The 18,936-nt window shown below is 42.5% G+C and overlaps 2 protein-coding genes across 5 annotated transcripts; both read right to left on the reverse strand.

The window, feature by feature from the left end:
- Positions 1-1,187: 1,187 nt before the first annotated feature.
- On the reverse strand, positions 1,188-10,040 carry pip5k1ba (phosphatidylinositol-4-phosphate 5-kinase, type I, beta a). 4 transcript variants are annotated; one of them, XM_069513138.1, is made up of 14 exons: positions 9,937-10,040; positions 7,530-7,589; positions 6,745-6,875; positions 6,207-6,324; positions 5,949-6,101; positions 5,452-5,748; positions 4,317-4,501; positions 3,973-4,053; positions 3,825-3,873; positions 3,649-3,733; positions 3,425-3,565; positions 3,217-3,312; positions 2,918-3,014; positions 1,188-2,000 (listed from the first exon to the last, which is right to left on the reverse strand). In XM_069513138.1, the coding sequence occupies exons 2-14, from the start codon at positions 7,587-7,589 to the stop codon at positions 1,994-1,996; spliced, it is 1,500 nt and encodes a 499-aa protein (XP_069369239.1). In that variant the 5' UTR covers positions 9,937-10,040; the 3' UTR covers positions 1,188-1,993. The 4 variants fall into 4 exon arrangements, with proteins under 4 accessions (XP_069369239.1, XP_019960688.1, XP_069369240.1 ...); XM_020105129.2 differs by having other exon boundaries at positions 3,222-3,312; positions 9,937-10,036; XM_069513139.1 differs by lacking the exon at positions 9,937-10,040 and adding an exon at positions 7,693-9,261 and having other exon boundaries at positions 3,222-3,312.
- A 396-nt stretch (positions 10,041-10,436) lies between these two features.
- Positions 10,437-13,582, reverse strand: LOC109640902 (angiopoietin-related protein 3-like). The gene is made up of 4 exons (XM_020105130.2): positions 13,159-13,582; positions 12,584-12,784; positions 12,261-12,386; positions 10,437-11,875 (listed from the first exon to the last, which is right to left on the reverse strand). The coding sequence occupies exons 1-4, from the start codon at positions 13,447-13,449 to the stop codon at positions 11,819-11,821; spliced, it is 675 nt and encodes a 224-aa protein (XP_019960689.2). The 5' UTR covers positions 13,450-13,582; the 3' UTR covers positions 10,437-11,818.
- Positions 13,583-18,936: the final 5,354 nt, after the last annotated feature.

Below are 18,936 nucleotides of genomic sequence, written 5' to 3' on the forward strand. Positions count from 1 at the left end.
CAAGTATATGTTGGTTTAATGAAATGTGTCACATGTAAAACATCTGGAAACTAAATGTTTGCGTGAATGTGAATCTCTTCGTGTGTTTATCACCTGTAACACCAACACACCTGAAGGTGACATCAGTGTTCTGTGACCACACGGTTTCCAGCTCCCGCGCTCGTTCACCTGCTCACTCAGCAGCAGGACTGGGATTCTGATTGTTGTGTGACTGGTTGAACCTGCTCAGGTTAAGACCCTCGGGCACCGCTGACGTTGGGAAACAGTAAAGCTCGTCAAAAGCTGTTAACTCTTTAACATTTGTTGTTGTCGGAATGAAAGTCAGGTTCAATCCTCTCAACATCCATCGTGTCATCTGACGGATTTAAGAAGAGGAGATCTGCTGAAACATGACGGACGAGAAAAGAATCACATACATGTAATCCCTGAACACGTTCTTCGGGGATAAAGACACATAATGTTTGTTTTCAGCAGTGTTGTTAAATCTAAAGTATGAGTTTCAACTAAAATGCCAAATACCACTTGACAGGTGAGAGTGAATTCATGCACTTTAAATGAATTTCCACCTCTGGCTGATGTTTTCATCTAAATCAGATGAATATAAATCCTGTTAACCTGCAGCTTCACACTCAGTGATTCATCAGCGTGTGAACAAAGACACAGACAATTAACAGACAATTCAAAAATATGAAGTTTAAGCAATCAGATCCATATTTTATGAAACAATTTTAAAATATCAGGAAAGAAGGTGCAGTCACTCTTCAAACTTAATTTCATAAACTTTCTACAATATATATATATATATATATAAACAAATATATAAATACATATACAAAAACAAAACTTCCCATCACCATCTTCTATCCCCCTGTACAGTGCATGACTGTATCATTGCAGCGCCCCCATGTGTCTAAATTTAAAACGACATTTGACGTGAATGTGATTCTGTCTTATTGTGAATATTTTCTCAGTAGAAAACATTTTATTGAACATGGTTATTCTATATTATAGAACATTTAGTATTATAAATGGAAACATTTTAATAGTTTTGGGCCAATAACATTTTATAGAATAAAAAAATGTCGTATGCTCAGAATCTATCGTTGTGTGTTCTTGAAATTTAATATATTGTGATGATGTTTTGCATAATTGTAGATGATTAGAAATAATTACAAATGTCAAGGATGCAAGGAAATTAAATATGAATTTATTTCACAATATATTGCTATAATACAGTTAAAGGCCAGTAAATCACACCAAGCTTCACATTTTTTAAACTTTCTAAGGCACTTTGACAAAATTCATGAAAATAAAAATTATTTATTTACTAAGCATCTGTGAATTTACACCCTAATAACATGAAATACTACAAATATTCGTTGTCATAAGAAACTGAGATAAATATACACATTTGAAAAAGATTGAAATGATTTTTAAATGATGATTGAAGTCATCTTGAGAAATTAACTGGTTCTTTTCATTTAAACACCTGAAACCAGAAAGATCTCCGCTCTCACATCTCTATATAAATATATGATTGTGAAATAAAAGCAGTGAAATATTCTTTTCTGTAACGTGTGACTTTATAATTAGAGGATTGCGTTTCTCCCCTCAGGGATCCAGCCACTGAGGAGTTTCAATATGAACATTTACAAAGTCAAAAGGATCAAACATCAAAGAGTAGAGGAAGAACTGAAACTCATTTCTCGTTTGTTAAATTAGCAGCAAAGTAGAAAAAGAGAAGAAGCAGCAGCTTGATAGTGTTTTACATTAAAACTCAATGATCCTGATACACACACACACACACACACACATACATGTTCGTATTAAACCGTGTGATTCTGACACACGTTTGATTCGTGATGTCACAGAGGCACAGCGGAGACTCTGACGTGAACATGTTACCGTCTGTCGTCACGTCACATTACTGACGTCCTGGTGTCTTGATGCCGCAGGACTGCAGAGGTCAAAGGTCACAGGAGCAGGGAGCTGGTCACTCACTGGAAAATAAAGATGTCATTTTCACCCTTAGGTGACTCAACACGCCCGATCACAACGGTGAAGACTGACTTGAATTGACGTCACAACATGGCAGCGTTTACTTTGGGATAACAGGAGGAGGTGGAGACGTGTCGTCCATCTTTATTTACAGTCTCTGATAAGAATAATAACGAACAAACGCTGCAGGCTTAAAGGTTACACGACAAGTACGAGGCCGGCAGATAAATACAAAGCCCACACTTCCTTTTCACCCTCAGTATAATTCATGAATCCCCCTGTTTTCTGTCAGAGGCTTAGAGATTATGAACTCCGACGTCTGGAGGCGTCCCACCGAGTGGAGCTGCTTAATGTGCGCTGAGGAACAGCTCTGTGTAAGCCTGAATCAGGATTTTGAGGTTATGTAAGAGAAGTGCTGCAGAGAAGGAACTCGAGGAGGTTTGAGTCACGGACGTCACGGGAGGCCAGTGGGACCCAAACACTTCTACCACCACCATGAGAGAACGGTGCATGCTGGGAAAGCAGTAAGTAGCTGCTTTCCGACGAGCACTGAGGTCCAGACAGGCTTTCTGTATGTAACGTCCAAGTCAGTTACGTGGACGTTAAGATAAATAACACCAACCTAAAAGTATTTAAGACTTTGGATATAATATATTTCACATATTTAAAGTGTTTTTAAGGCAGAATATTTAAGATTAACCTGCAGAAAATCAGACAATAAAACAAGAGATGATGACGAGATGATAATAACTGACCAGCAGAGTTCTTATCATGAAGAAAACAAACGGGGATATTTTGTATTTTACTTGGTGGGAAAATTAGATGATTCTAAACAAAGGAACAAACATTGACAGTGAGATAAACGTAGAATAAAACCAGCCTCATTATTATTTTGTTGATAAAATAAAATACTTCATACTAAGTAGACGTCGAGCTCGGAGTCTGACTGGCTTCTGCTGAGGGACTGGAGAGGATCGTCCAGAGCGATGGTTGCACTGGAGTCTCGTCTGTCTTCACTGCAACACAGAAATACTGATGGATATAACTTCACATGGACAAATATTACTTTTATTCAACAGAAAAGTTAAAGAAGTACAACTACTTGAGTACATTTGGTTAATGTATTTAAACTTTCTGAGTACTTTCTCTATAACTGGTTTCAGACTTTATGTTGAATGATAATTAAACTCGTCTCAGATCTGAGAACTGAACACATACACAACCTGTTTTCTGGATCCTCTTCGAGGCCTCGACTGGGCTCAAAGGAGACGACGGATCTCTGCAGAAGGTCTGGTTGTTTGGAGGAACTGTAAACTGTTGCAACAGGCACTTCATCAATCACTGAATCAAATTGAGGAGCAGAGAGATCAGGTCTGCCCCTGAAACGAGGTGTTGTACATGTTGGTTCAAAGCTTTAAAATCTCACAGTTTCCATCCAGGTTGTCCAAGCTCTGCGCTTTCTTCTCCTGCTGCCTCTCCTCCTTCTGTGGGGACAGAAACTCTTGAGACGCCGACTTCGCTGCATTCAGGGAACTCCTCTTCCTCTTGGACGACGCTCCTCTTAGAGCTGAGAGACGAGGGAACAGAGCATTGGAGTCAAATGTCCTCTGCAGGATGCAGCGGTGACAGTGTGACGGCTGAACGACTTACGATGGATCTTCTTGAACACGGTCGAGCCCATGAACTTCAGAAATCGATCTGCATAAAAACTGGGCCTGTGAACTGACACCGTGTCCTGAAAGACCCAGAGAGATGAGTCAGATAAATGTCCACACACACACACACATGAACAGATACATGACGTGTAGAGGGTGTACATTACATACCCCATCATGCACCAGGGATTTCCAGGAGTGTTCCACCTTCTTAATGAACCTGCAAATATCAGTTTGTACCAAGTTTAATCACAATAATAACTCAGATACTGTTTTTTAAATATATCACCCAAAAATATTGTGTGTGTGGTTTATTCACCTGTAGGACTGAAGGATGTCAATGATTCCTAAAAAGATGAGCAGGTTCTCATCCTTGTGTTTGGCAGGAATTCCGCCCAATCTGGGAAAAAAATATATTTTTAATAATAAACCAGAATTATGTTTTTTACTTCTCACACTTTAGTGAAATAAATTAAACCCATGTAAACCTGTCAAACTGTTGTATCAGTAGATTAGTAATTCCTGTGTGTGAAACACAGTCAGACCTCAAACACACTTTAACAGTAAACGTCTTTGTTTTCCTTTTCCACACTGAATAAAAAACAAAAATCAAGCAGCAAAATGACTCAACTGTGTTTCCACATATCATAAAAGTTTCCTCACGTGTCGTCATCGGCCACAGGCTCAGGGTCCTTGACGTTCCCCTGGATGGACTCCAGGGCGGTGGAGTACAGGACCTTCTGTCCTCTCCTGCTGTCACAGCGACTTCCTCTGGTCATCGGCTTCCGGTCCAGAACATGGATCCCCAGCAGGAGACTGTAGTCCATGATCTTAAAGCTCTCCAACACCTGAGGGGCAGAAACCCAGAGAGAGGAACCAACATTAAAAAATCAAAGTGCAGAGGTTGAAGTGAGACACAGGAAGATTAAAGTCCTGATAAAATTCATTACGAGAGTCTATTTTCATATGAAGCCCATTGTCCTGCAGCAGAACTGGGACACAGCTTTGCATCCATGACCTCTGACCTTCATATGAAAGAGGAGAATGTTCAGTATAAATGTTATTTGGGGGTTTTCTGTCATCTTCTTGGTGTTTTACCAGGAGATATCATAAATCGTTTATCTCAAAAATAGAACCTAAATGTAATATTTCCAGTGAAACCATCAGTTTAATCACTAGTTATCTAACTAAATCATTAACATGTTTACTGTAACTGTAAACAAAGAGGTCTCACTTTTCCCCTGTTACCTAACTCACTCACTCACACACACACACACACACACACACACACACACACACACACACACACACACACACACACACACACACACACACACTGAGGCCCCATACGAGCACATGACTCCCAGACGGGTCCAGCTGCTCGGATTAAACACACCAGTCAGGTGCTTCGCTTTGCTGGAGCTTAATCCTCCATCAAGTGGCCGCTATTGTTTCAAGCTAATCAAGTAACAGGCGGCCGCTAATGAGGTCATCATAACAGCTCCGGCCTGAACCGAAGGGGGATCGTCATAGTTACATAACGTTATCGAGGGGGGGGGGCGGCGGGGTGAAAACCAAGGAGAATTTAGTTTCCGACGTTTTTCTCAGTTTTTTTATCTTAAAAATAAAATATATTGAGTCATGAGGTGTCTAAGCTTCTGACTGTAGCTTCCCAGATTTTACTGGTGCGATTAAATTATCTTTAATATTATAATTACAGTTTGTTGCACAGGCCTTCCCCTCTACGTTGAAGTTACTAACTGCCCTAGTATAATATACGACGTTTACGTGAACACACCCGACAGTCCCTCTGCAGAGTCTTCATCAGGGCGTTGTATGTGTCGGTGTCGAAGTGCAGGCCCTCGTGCATCTCGTGGAAGTCCAGGTCCTTGAACGTGGGCGAGGTCTTGGCGCGCTCCTTGCGTGAGGCGCGGCGTTTGTACGAGGACCCCTTCAGGTCGTACTTGTAATGCATCTTCATGACTCGCGGCAGCACGTTGTTCATCACCACCATGCGGACGGTGACCCCGCCGCACTGGATGCAGTACAGACCGTAGAACTTGGGCAGCAACGTCCTCGGATTCTGGTCCAGATTCTGAAATAACAAAAGGCGAACAGAGAAACTGAGTTCTTGACATATTTAGAGGGTTTATCGTCAAGATGTTCTCGTTGGTCCATGAAAGGATCTTCACGAGATAAATCCAAACTATGACAACGATTTAAACTGTGACCAGTTTAACCAGTTTATCTTATTGATCACATGATGTCTGTTCTGTTTTCCTGTGTGCAGCTCACCATGTAGTAACCAGGCAGCAGCTTCTGCAGGAACTCGGCCTCCTTGTGCTGCACCGTCTTAATGATGAACTCGTCATCACTGGTGAGGTAGAACCAGGAGCTGCTCGCTCCGGGGTTGGTGAGCTCGATCAGAGGCTCGTTACAGATGGAGTACTGAAAGTCACAACGAGGCCACGCTGTCAAACGACTCATCCTCCACCACTTTGTGCCGAATCAGAATGATGAGGACGTGATTTGATATATTTGCGAGTCTCTCACCAGGTAGTCGTCCGGTTTGATTCCAAACAGCTCTCGGAAGTAGCGGAAGGCCAGAGGGGCGTACGTCTTCAGACGGAAATCTGGGAAGTGATGTGCTGGAGTCAGGTTGCTGCCCTCGCTACAGAACAAACAATTCATTGTTATTATTGTGAGAAAAAAAGTCATTATATGCTATAATACAACAGCTTCATGCTTCATGCTGCAGCTCTTTTAACATTCGGACAGGTCACGGTAGGAAAAACTACATTTTGTGATGCTTTACTTTCAGGGTCCTGTGTTTTCTGTCTAAATAACAAATATTCAGGTTGTGCACCTCCCAAAGATGTTTTATTAGAAATATGAATACAGGGGACATATTTCTTCAAGGTAAACTGTAGTAATGTAAAGTTTAATATACTTTGCAAGAGTTTGATGGGCTGGAGAAGTTCCCATGAAAGCAGTGACACGCTGTAAATCACTTTTTTTTTTTTCACTGTTAGTGAACTGAGCCTCTCAGTGCATTATGTGGAAACTGAGAGGAGCTCGAGTGAGCGTGTACCTGGGCAGGAAGACGCTCTCCACCACAGAGAAATCCTGCATGAGAACATCTCTGTCTGGTTTGGAGCTGAGGTTTCCAACTGCATAACTGATACCCAGCTGGATGGCTTCTTTCAAGATGGCTGCCGTGGGCTGAGAGAAGAAAGACAGACTTTTAAAAAAAGATCTTCACATCATTGACATTTCAATCTGATGATATTTTTGTTTATGACCTGCGATGACACTGTGTCACTCAATCAAGTTAGCGTTTTGATTTTAAGCGGAGAATAGAATTTATATAAAGAAAGTGTGACAGAGTGAGGAGCTTAACGTAAATTTGACAAAATAACATTTTGTTTATTTGGTCAAATTGAAAATGTCTCTCAACCAACTCCACATTTAACAACGAAGAATATTTCACTATAGTTAAAGTCTTTCTCATTGATTTGAGATTTATTGAAACTGAAATCCATCCTTCAAACCTTAATTTCCCACAGAGGGAAGCTTAATCTGAGGGAAGCTGGTTTACGTACTGGGTTAAATAAAAGAATAAAAACTCCTCATTATAACATCAAATTAAGTTAATAATAATGATGATAATAATAAGTTGGATCTAAGCATAAAGCACTGCAAAGTAAAACAGGGTTAGGAAAATGATTGTTGTAAATCTTGACCTTGTTAGTTTTTGTGATTCCAGTCATACAAAGTGAAACCTGTTGTTATTGTGACAGTGTCATGTTTCAGTTCTTCCCTTTTTCTTCCTCAGGTAAAAAAAAACATGACAATGAAAAAACGACGTCCACTCACCTTTGACACTTTGGAGGTTTTGGTTCCTCCTCCCAGTCGTTTGGTGTTTGCAGTTGACATCTATTAAACAGAGAGAGAGAAGTTGATTAGAGGGAAGCTCTGTGACCCGTGATGTGATGTGACTTCCTTTTCTCCTCCATCCACGACGAGTGAAGCGATTTACCTTGGACGGACTTTTACAGAAACTGCATTTTCCAGGTGCACGGCTCCTGTAGGTGAGGCGCAGAGAAGAGCACTCACACGGTGTGGGACATTTGCATGAATGTCAATGCAAAGCACGCGTCAGCTGGTGAAAAACTGCACGACTACCAGCGATTACTCAAGTTGCATTAGCGTCTCGGGGCTTAAAGAAAATCTCTTCTTCTCCCAGAAAACCTCAAAACTTGTTTCAAATCCCTGGTGCAGACCTGACTGTGTGAGCTGCAGATCTGAGAGACCTCCAGTGTTTGTGCGAGTCTTTAACCCCAGAATCCATCACAGCAACCTCTGATCCCAATTAAGAAGGATCAGAAAATCATGACGTATGAAATCCGCCTGTTTTATAACAGTACGCGGAGGAGACTGGGTCCAGGTCTGAACGGGGGGGGGGGGGGCCCTGCATGTTTGGAGGTGTGAGGGGAGGGGTGCAATCTGCAACCTCACAGCTAGATGTCATTAAATCCCTCACGCGTCTCTTATGCAACATATCCACAGAGGAGCAGGAACTGTCTGTTAATAATAAAAAATAATTTGGAAGAACACACTTCAGCGTCTTGAGTGAACCCTCCGAAGTCAAGCTCAGACCAGCCGTGTTTATTTTCAGCGCTGCCGCAGGATGTGGTAACGTGCTGTGACTCATGCAGAATGAAAGTGTTGCACAAGCGCTGCGATGGGAACGTTTCTCAAAGACGTGCAGTTCTTCAGGTTTGACGCCGCAGAGATGAAGAAACTGGCCGAAGATTGTTTCCTTTTTTTTTTTTAGACTCATTAATGATTGTGAACGGTGTTGATTATATTTAAATACAGAGTCTCTCTCAGGTTAATTCAGGTTTTCTCTGCAGAGCTTTACGTATTGAAAACACAGAGTGACATAACGGTACAGCCAGGGTGAAAACATGTTGGATTAGATATTTGAAAGTAAGTTTGTGCTCTGCGTGCTTAAACTGATTATATCATACACTCAGCTTTACAGTCACCACGACGAGGTAATGTCCTTAGATCGGTAAAACTGAAAATAAATCCGATTGCTAATTAACAATGAACCAAACACAAAAACAGAAATAGGAAGTGTTCTAGTTGTATCTACTTTAACACTGTATATTTAATGAGCAATTGTTTTTCACAACATTGATCTCGGGAATCAAAAAACAGAACCAGTGTGCGGCTCCTTCCCTGACAGTAATTTATACTTTGGTTCTTCACTTTTTGAAGTATTCATGACAACGTGTTAACTCTTGCTAGAATGAAATGCACTTCTGAGTTTTCTGCTTCAAATGACACATGCATGTACAGTATACACAGTATTTACAGTATATACAGTATGCACAGTATGCACAGTATATACAGTATATACAGTATGCACAGTATATACAGTATGCACAGTATGTACAGTATGCACAGTATATACAGTATGTATAGTATGCACAGTATATACAGTATGTACAGTATATACAATATGCACATTATGCACAGTATATACAGTATGCACAGTATATACAGTATGCACAGTATATACAGTATCATCAACACGTCCATTTTCTGCTAATTTAACTCAGCGCTGCAGGAAAAGTTCAGAAAACGTCCAGAGCAACTGATTCGGACGTTTGCGTTTCACATCCAGAACCTCTGGATCATTTCAGCAGGACGTCCAGAGTTCAGGTCAAAGGATTCATCCTCGAGGAACCATGAACGATGTGTCCGTGTGGAGGTTCAACCCGAGAACTATAGTCCCCAGTCTTTCACTTTAACATTTAATATTATAGTAGTACTATCGTGTGGTAATGCCAGAGTTGAACTATAGAAGTCAACAGGAAAACAATCTACAGCCTCCAACATGAGCGTAAAGTTTAATAAACAAAGAAAGTTGACAGTAGGAGTTAGTACAGGGGTGAGTTGAGTATATGAAATACAAACACTGTGTATTTCAATAAACCTTCACACACGCACACAGCAGCTCGTTTGCATACATGCAAAACCACCAAAACCCCTCGAGCGACATTGCTGTGTCTGTGACTGAGGTGAAGGGAAGTGGAGCTGGTTTCCTCCTGTGATACCATCATCAGCTCCTCTTCCTCCCGAGCCTCACACACAAGACCCAGAGGTCGTCGTATCACGGTCATGAGGCCGAGCAGAAACTGAAGCTGCAGCAGAAGTGAAACGTTGGCTCCATCGTCCCTGAACAAAGAAAGATGACGTGTGAGGCTCTTACCTGAAAACATGTGGTCCTGAGCTGTGATGTGAAAACTCTGATCTGATGTCTGTGAGATGAAGCGACAGCATCCTCACCACTTCCTCTTTCTCTCTCTCTCTCTCTCTCTCTCTCTCTCTCCCTCCACCTGACGTATTATTCCAGTGAACCTGAGTCACACTTGTTGAAGTTGGAAGGTGGGAAAAGGATTTTTTTTTAATTTAATTTATTATTTATATCCATTTTGTTTTGTGTTATTTCAATTGAAATTGTATTTTATACGTTTTCCATCTTCATTTAACCTTTTAAACATTTTAGGTTTATTATCAGTATGATTATATTATTGAACCATGATTTTAAAGTAAGTTTGAAACGATAACATGAATAATGTTTGCTATGATGACGATGTTGATTATTTAGTAGATGTTGAGCAGCACATGTTATTATCTATACCTACTTGTTTTGTATGGAATTTAATTATTGTGTTGAGAAGAGGAAAAAGAGAAATGTAAGAAAATGAGGTGAGTAACAGGAAATTTTATTTATTCTGTAAACTGAACTTGAACTAGTGTTGCAATGAAACTAAATACATTTATTAAAATACAACACAAATACAATAGTACTTGCTTCAACAGCCGTAGTTAAGGGTTCAGGTTTTAGATATAATGAGATTAATGGTTCTCAGCCTCTTTGGACTGAGACAAAACATAAAATACAAAATGAAATGATAAAACAAAATGAAATGAAAGAGTAAGTTTCTCCCTCTGACCTCTAGGAGGTGCTGCTGCAGCTCGGCCACCTGTTTGGTGATGATGTGTATTAAATGTGCACCATGTTCCTGTTCTGTTGTTTTCATTTGTCTTCCCTCTTTTAGTTCCTTTCCGTTTTGGTAGTTTACTCTCTTGCTCCTTTGTGGTAACCATGTGTCTCCGTGTCTCACCCTCTCTTCCTCTCTTTGTCTCTCGTCCTCTAACTGGGCCAGAGTTCAAGCTGTCGAGGTTTGTTTGGGAACACCGGAGGGGACAGGCTGCCTGCGAGTCGGCCGTCAACACGGTGACTTGAGGCCATGAGATATCAGCTCGGTCCTCCAGGGTTCAAACCTGAACCTCTGGCACATTTGGCCCGAGAGGCAGCTGTGAGGCTCGGATTAGATGTTCTGTTATTTACAGGATCTCTGCAGGGAGGAAATGGCTCCGCCTGGGTTCGAGGTTCAGAACTTAGAGGCGAGAGCCCAACAAAGAAACCAAACATCTCCGATTATATAAGGTCACGACTCTGGAGCTTGTACACTTCGTCCCCTAATGAGCAGGTTGAAGACATGTGCACATGTACCACAGCACTAAGCAGAGCTCATTCCTTATGAAACAACACTTCAGTTCACTGGATCTGCACCAAATCACTCACAGTTATCAGTTCACTAAACATGTACGTGAGCTCGCACCAGAACAACACTGTGCAGAAAACCTCCGGCTGCGTCGTGCACGTGTGAAAGGAAAACTGGTCGTAAGATGATTTTAACATTTGATTGAGTGAAAAAGCCTGAAAGGTGGCAGTTTGTAAATTCCTCCTTGATTCGATTGTGTGATTGTGTGACTGTGTTTTGCGGAGTGAAGGTTTCTCTGACTTCGTCGTCGAGCCACAATATTGTTGAAGTCAGAGCCACAACACGACGACTCGACAACAAGTGTGATTATCTGAACTCTTTAGAAAACAGAGGCTCAACCTACATTGAAGCTTTTTCTCTTTTGTAATCGGATCGTTGTGTTGGAAAGTCAAATGTGTGTGTTTATCTAAATTGGATTCTGTGAGCGTCAGATGTTCATTGAGTCAATTTCACCAAATCATTTTCTCTGCTGCTGGTGGGAGGACTTGTTTCCAGCGTCTGTGTTGATGCAGCTGCTCATCAGACACAGTCGGAGTCAGAGTCTGGCCTCAGTGCTGCAGGGACGCCGTCAGACGCCTAAAACACACACACACACACACACACATATATATGTGTGTGTTAAATGCACTTCATTGCTTTGTTTTGGATAAAATGTGCAAAATAAATCTCTACTGTAAATATGAATATGAATAAAGTTTCCGAACACTATCACTTTCAGTCTTTAATCAGACATCCGGGTACGTCAGTTGTGCACATCATGAGAATTTAATGTGTCCACAAATTGCAAAAGGCACCCGACGCGTCCAGTGTTGCCACATATTTCTTATGCAAATACGTTAGTTCTGTGGAGAGCCTTCACGTGGAATACTCCAGTGACTCATTGAGTCTTATTGATTAACTACTTCTTTCTTCTTCTTCGTGGATTAAGAGCTTCACGTCTAAAGAGAATGAAGAGTCTCACCCTGAGGTTACGGACGTGTTTCTCCAGATGTTCAATGCGCTGCAGGCGTCTGTCGATCAGTTTGTCTCTGGCTGAAACCACTGAGGTCAGACCGGCCAGACGTCGGGTCTGTTTGTCCACAACAACCTGCAACACAATCAGACAAGTAGTCAACAAGAAGTCCACTCATGGTCACACGTATGTGGACATCCTCCCCCCAGTTCCAGTGAAGGGAAGTTTTAATGCGACAGCTACACAGTTATTTTGAAACAATTCTCCACTTCCAACTTGTTTCAACACATCGATTTTCAGAGGTTTAGTTCTGTTTTCTTTTCTTTGTTCACCTTCATTGAGCTGACGTCGAGCTGAGCCTGACCCCGTGACCCCGGCTCGGTCAGGCCGTGGACTCTCCGGAGGACCCGGTCCAGCCGGTGCTGCGACGTCCTCTGCTCCGTCTCCAGATCCTCCAGCAGCTTCTGCAGCTCTTTGACCGTCCTCCACAGTCTGTCCCCACGAGCACTCAGGATCTGCAGGTCCTTCCTCGCCTCAAGGACAGAACATCACACATTATTCAGGATAATAGTCACCACGGTATCTTCACGTGATTTTATCCCTTCAGTCATTTTAAATTGTCCTCACTTTGTAAAGGGTCCCTCTTTCAAACTACGAAGCCGTCTCCTTTCAAAACTTAACGTTTGATCCTTAATTTGCTGTTTACCTACATATTTAAATGTAAGTGTCTTTATTTTTCTGTGGAATCCAACACATTTAGAAAAGCAAGCTGCAGCTGAGCATCATTCAAACCAGCAGAATCATTTCAAACTCTGAAGCAGATCCCAAATATTTCTGGGCCTGTGATTCAGAAAACAGGGTAAAGTTGAAAGTTGTATTTCCTCAGTAGAGTGTGACTCTTCCTCACCTGCCTGTGAGTCCGTCCCGCCTGTAAACTCTGCTTATGAAGCGTCTCCACGCTCCTGGTGACCCCGTCCAGCTCGGCCGCCACCTGCTCCCCCTGGCGCTCCAGCTGCCCGGCGTTCTCCTCCACCCCGTGCAGCAGGTGAGCAAGGCCCAGCGAGAGCATCCTCAGCTGGAGCTGGGGGACCTCACCTGCCTCCGCTGACACGGAGGCCTCCTCCGCCGGCAGGACCTGGTGGGCCGTGCAGACTCCCACCAGCAGGACAGACAGCTGCAGCACCTGTCTCACCATCATGGTGATGTAAAGACCCTAAATCTGATCTCACACCAGGTCTCACAGGCCGAGATGAATCCGCATCAGTGTGGGTGCAACTGTCCTGATTTCATCTGTGATGCTCTGAGGTCTGGAGCTCAGAGTGGTGAAGGACAGAGAGAGAGAGGGATGAGGGGAGGAAGGAGAAGGAGGACAAGGTTTGGGGGGGGGGGGTGTCCCAGACTGACGTATGAATTATAAAACAGGAAAACTTCACCAGGATCCTGAATCTGATCCATGCAACTTATTCATTGGACATTTATGTAATTAACACACATGCAAATAGTTCATTAATTACACACGTGCACACAACATGTTGTCGTGCACATACGACACAATGATTCCTGTAGAAAGGTCAAATTAAATCTTATGTTTCTGGAATGTTAATAAAGTTGATGATGTGACATTAAACTGCAGGTTTACATAAAAAAACATTTTTCTCCTCAGTGGAATGAGCCCGTGTGTTTTACTTACATCGAAGTAAACCAAGAGCGACACCTGCTGGCTCATTGAGGAGCTGCTGATTCTAAAGGGTTGGAGTAAACTTATTGTTAAGTCAGGTTTTTATGTGGATCATCTGTAATAAATAGTTTTATTTGATGGATGAAGTTTAATTATATTTGTATGTGAAAGTGGAAAACAAACAGCAGAGATGCAGATACAAACTCACTGGACGACTCAGATTCTCATTTAGCTGCTGAAACATATAAAATATGAAATGATACACAGATTTTTGTATCTTTATCATTTTGGATCAATGCTTCTTGTTCTTTTCAGAACTACATTTTTAAGGATTTATCATTTCCCCGACATGTTTTTTGTAACAAGCCAATGAGACTTTGTTGAGCTGGACTGAAAGGAACTGGACTAAAGGACTTCCTACACTCAGACTCAGGCTGAATGAGCGGCTTTGTGCCCGAGAGACAGACCCACAAACTGTTCTTTGAATTGTTTTGCAGTTGGGGCCGGACTGATGCACAAGCGACACTATGTCAACTCATAAAGCCTGATTGATAAAGGAGAGAGAGGCGTCAGTCTCTGCCCACTCCTTCCTCCTGGCATTCAGGACGCACACAAGGACAGCAGCAGGAAGACAGAGTCACCGGGTCACAGCAGGAGAGAGGAGACGGACGGACCAGGCTTACACAGTGAGTCCATGTGGTTCTGTTAATATTCAGAGATATTTGGAGCCTTTCTGATGAAGAGTAAAGGGAATTACGGGAGTTTTCTAAAAAGATTTGAGCAATAACTATTGAAAGATAATTTAATGTCAAGTCTGGGGTTGGAAAGAGTAAGAAGAACATCTGGAGACTGTGACCGACATGCTGCAGTGAGTGGAGAGTCATTTTCTTTGGCTTTGCATGTTTTCTGATGTATGCGTCCAAGCCGCGAGTTGAAATCGAGCAGAGAGACGGAGCACAGATCAGTGAGGCTGCAGCGTGCACGGTCACAGTGGCGTCATACAACAGGGGCCACTGATGGCTGCAGGGCCGGTGGTCAGGTCAGTGCAGAATGAGGGGAAAAGGGGGAAGTGTGTGATATTCAGACAAAAAATATTCATTTGCAGAACGATCGGCTGTAAAATCTCTTCCCTCCGTGTTTCTTGCAAACATCTGCAACATGTAAGAAAAGTGTTAAAACGGGTTTTGGGCTCAAACGTTGACCAGTGCTTGTCTAAAATGATAAATGGGAGTTAAATGACACCATTGACTGGATGATAATAAACATACAAGGGTCCAGAAAGTGAAGCCAAAGCAGAAGTACCTAAAACCTGTATTCTCTCCAATGACCAGCAGGAGGTTTATGAGGAAATGATTTGTAACGTAAAGAGTTTATGTCTCATTATGTAGTTTCACGTCTGTGGATACTGTGTGATTGACAGCTGGTACCATCCAATGGGTGCAGGTCGCAGGTGTAGGTGGGCAGTGACCTCAAGCTCTCAGTCAGGCTCCGCCCCCTGCTCCTCCGTATATGGTTACTTCTGGTTTTAAAAAAACCAAGATGGCGCTGGAATATGAGGCTTCAAAACAGTCGCTCGCAAACCGACGGGCGTTAACTTGATGAATGTTTCCTCCCAGTTTCATCAAACACTTCTGCTGAGGATCTCCTCAAACAACCAGCCCAGATGTAACTGCCCCTTTTAACCACAAACACATTAACACCAACAACGTGTCGTGAGGCGAACCAGGAATTTCAACTTCTTCTTCCACCGAGTGGCTTCTAATCTTTCAGTCTCCGCCTCGTATGAAAAAGGCCCCACCCAGTCAAGCATGAAGTGACTCTGACTCACGGGGGTTTACAGGTCAGAGGGAGGGTGGCTCAACAGCTGGTGGGGGTCACATGCCAAGATCATGCTTGGTATGTCACGGCTCTGTGGATCAAACCCCAGCACGCAGGATCCAGGATGTTGTTGTAACGTGATTCTCGTTAATTCGGCTCCAGCAGTCAAACACATTGTGAAAACCGTTGAGCGGACAGTCGGGATCGAGAGCACGAGCAGGTTTCAGCTCCAACACGTTCTGAGCACGATGTCTCACAGGGGCGTCACTGTGGGAATCATACATGTGACATGTGTGATGAGTCGAAGAGGCAGCCACAGACCATCTGATTATTACTTATCAGTCCCTAAACAGCTTTTACTGGGCAACAGCGCCCTCTGCAGCCACATGTGGTGATTAACTCAGCTCGGCTCCGTGTCCGAGCGATGAAGTGATTTGTTGAGCTCTGACTGTGTCGTCCCACTGAACTGAACTCTGGATATTACCCATGATCCTCTGCTTCCTGAACCGGAGGAGCTGCCTCTGTAACAAATCCACCGAACTGTGTTTAGAGTCATTTTAAAATCCTGGTTGAATATTACGACAAAAGATACAAATCTGATATCAAATATTTTTAAGAAATGAGAATAATGATGATACAAAAACAAAACTTCACACGGTGCTGAAAAGTTCAGGTTGAAGTTATGAGCTTGATTTATAGCTGGTGGGGGGTTAAAGTGGAGTTTATACATCTTCAGAACACAAGAGTAGACGTTACACATAACTCCAGTTCTGGAAACCATCAAACACAGTCGTTACAGGGGAAGAAGTTAAAGCTGCTACAAGAAACTTTACATTTGAGTTGATTTTGGCGCCTCTGTGGACAAAAGCGGTATTGTTTCCATTTTCTCCCTGAAAAAAAGGACACGGCTGTTTGCAGGATGCATCGTGACGAGGTCATGAATCATTTTGTTGCCGTGTGATTAATATGGTTATTTTCTCTGGTTGGGCTCTGACTGTCGTAAATTCCGTGATTCAGTAAATCCGACCCGACCGCAGACAATGAGAAGAGTTTATGGAAAAAGACAATTTGCGTCTCGTTTGCTGTTTTAGGTTATAAAGAGGCAACAATATTAAAATAAGACGGTTTCATAACCCGTTAAAATCTCCTTGTAGGGGCTTTAATCCAAGATGCTGTCAAACACTGAAATCCTACTTTTTAAAGGAACTGTTACGTTAACTTCCCAAACTAAATCATTTATTTGTTTTTGGATCAAAGTGAAATCCAGGTCTAAAGCCCCTCCTGCATGAAAAGGTGAAGGTCTCAACAAATTAATTAATTTTAAATCAATGATTGTTGCCTCAGGACGCGCTCACACCTGCTCCAACACCCGTCCACCCACCCAGCGAGGGAGGTGGTCATCATCAGTTACTATCAGAGGAGCATGTCCTTTTATTTCAGAGCCTGACTTCCTCCGGCCTTTCGGAGTTCCTCATATGAGCGCAGCAGTTAATGAGGGAAATACCCAAAGTTAAACCGAGCATGGGAGAGAAGGGGGGGGGGGGGTGGCGGCTGGGGGAGGACCGGAGAGACTGGAACGTGAGAAAAAAAAGAAAGAAAAAGTATCAGGAGAAAGAAAAGAGAGAGATGACAAGAAGTGGCAGAGTGGTTTTTTCTCTTCCCTGGAGGACGGAGACTGTGCTGTGGCTGTGTGGGTCTCTGGCGTGATGATTTGAGACAGACAATAGAAATCACATTGCCAGGGATTACTACACTGCCACGGTGTCCACTTCAGGAGCTGGAGGAGCAGGACACGTTCTGTAGGTACCTGTAGTGTTCCTGTTCTTTTAAACGTTTAGAGGAGGAACTGTTCTGAGGAAAGATGTTTGAGCCGTGTGGTTTCTGATCAGGTGCAGAGCTTAGTCGACTGCTGAACAGGGAGTCTAAGCAATTTGTTCACAGTGGCTAAGTTCTTCACTTGCACAGAGATAATGAGGACGTCACATTTTAAATGATCTTATCGAACAACTCTCGTCCTGCGTGAAACTAAGTCAGAAGATTCTTTGCTCAAACTGAAGAATGTAAGAATATTGGGATTTCTCTTTTAATGGAAACTTGTGTTTATGCTCTTGTTGTCATTAAAGGAGAGGGTTGGTTATATTCTGTATTTCTTACTGTGAACAAGTAGATTCAAATTAATGACTTGATCTCACTAACAAGTATCGTCTGTATCGCCAAGATCTGATGCAGTGCATTTTATTCCTCTGACCCACACAGCTCCACTGTTCCGAAATTCTTGAAAACACATCAGTGAGTCAGACTGGTCACATGTCCCTTCATTTCCATGAACACGCACACACACACACACACACACACACACACAGACACACACTCACACACAGACACACACACAGTAGTCCAACAAATTACACCTCGTCATTTTATATTTTGTAGAGGAAAAAGTAAATTAGGGAGAAAAGTCTCCTACTACACCTCTTTCTATGCTTTTGGAGATTATTGCTTAAGAATAAACATAAAGATTATGGATTATAATAGAACAAATACAGTGTTTTGCAAATTAATACACAAACAGGATTAAAAGTTTGTGTGAGATTTCTTTACTGTGTATTTAGATTTACTGTCAAACTATTAAATAGAAGCACGGCTCAGTTTCACACTGACCTGAGTCGAAGGTGACACCTCAACACCAGTGACTGGGTCTGAAAGTTAGCAAAAAATAAAAAAGAAGAAACCAGGCTTAATAACAGTCAATGTCTTAATCTGCACATCTGGATAAAGTGGAAGTTATCCTCCTCTAACCTCATGTCGGCCTCTCACGGCTTCAGAAAACTCTCGAGTTCTTGATTACCTGCATTTATCTGATGCTTATCTGATGTTTTCCAACTTTTCTCCTTTATGAGAAATCCTACTTTGTGATGTTGCCAGCTGCGTCGTGTTTACTTTTCCTTCGGGCTGATGTTTATAATAATAATAATGTTATTATGTAAAATGAGCTCACTGGAAATAAAACTGTTGCCTGCAAGTAATTACGGAAAAAGGAAAAATCTGATTCCCACTTAGCACATGTGCAAGTTCCTGAAGCGTGGTTTGTGAGCGTTTGTGTGAGGAAACACGTGGCCTCCCTCCTGTGCCTCCTGAGCTGACAGCAGTTTGATCAGACACTGGCTCAGTTCAGCAGGAACAGGAGTC

Source organism: Paralichthys olivaceus, chromosome 18 (assembly GCF_024713975.1).
Source record: "Paralichthys olivaceus isolate ysfri-2021 chromosome 18, ASM2471397v2, whole genome shotgun sequence".
Classification (NCBI taxonomy): Eukaryota; Metazoa; Chordata; class Actinopteri; order Pleuronectiformes; family Paralichthyidae; genus Paralichthys; species Paralichthys olivaceus.

What these genes read in the sequence shown, in the direction of transcription:
- pip5k1ba (XM_069513138.1), bottom strand. Translation starts at nt 7,589, where the DNA reads ATGTCAACTGCAAACACCAAACGACTGGGAGGAGGAACCAAAACCTCC. An exon ending in GACATCCTTCAGTCCTACAG is followed by an intron (nt 3,874 to 3,972) that starts GTGAATAAACCA and finishes TGATATTTGCAG; the next exon opens with GTTCATTAAGAAGGTGGAAC. An exon ending in GGATCCAGAAAACAGGTTGT is followed by an intron (nt 3,015 to 3,216) that starts GTATGTGTTCAG and finishes TCTGTGTTGCAG; the next exon opens with TGAAGACAGACGAGACTCCA.
- LOC109640902 (XM_020105130.2), bottom strand. Translation starts at nt 13,449, where the DNA reads ATGATGGTGAGACAGGTGCTGCAGCTGTCTGTCCTGCTGGTGGGAGTC. An exon ending in CGGGACGGACTCACAGGCAG is followed by an intron (nt 12,785 to 13,158) that starts GTGAGGAAGAGT and finishes TCTGTCCTTGAG; the next exon opens with GCGAGGAAGGACCTGCAGAT. An exon ending in TCGACGTCAGCTCAATGAAG is followed by an intron (nt 12,387 to 12,583) that starts GTGAACAAAGAA and finishes ATTGTGTTGCAG; the next exon opens with GTTGTTGTGGACAAACAGAC.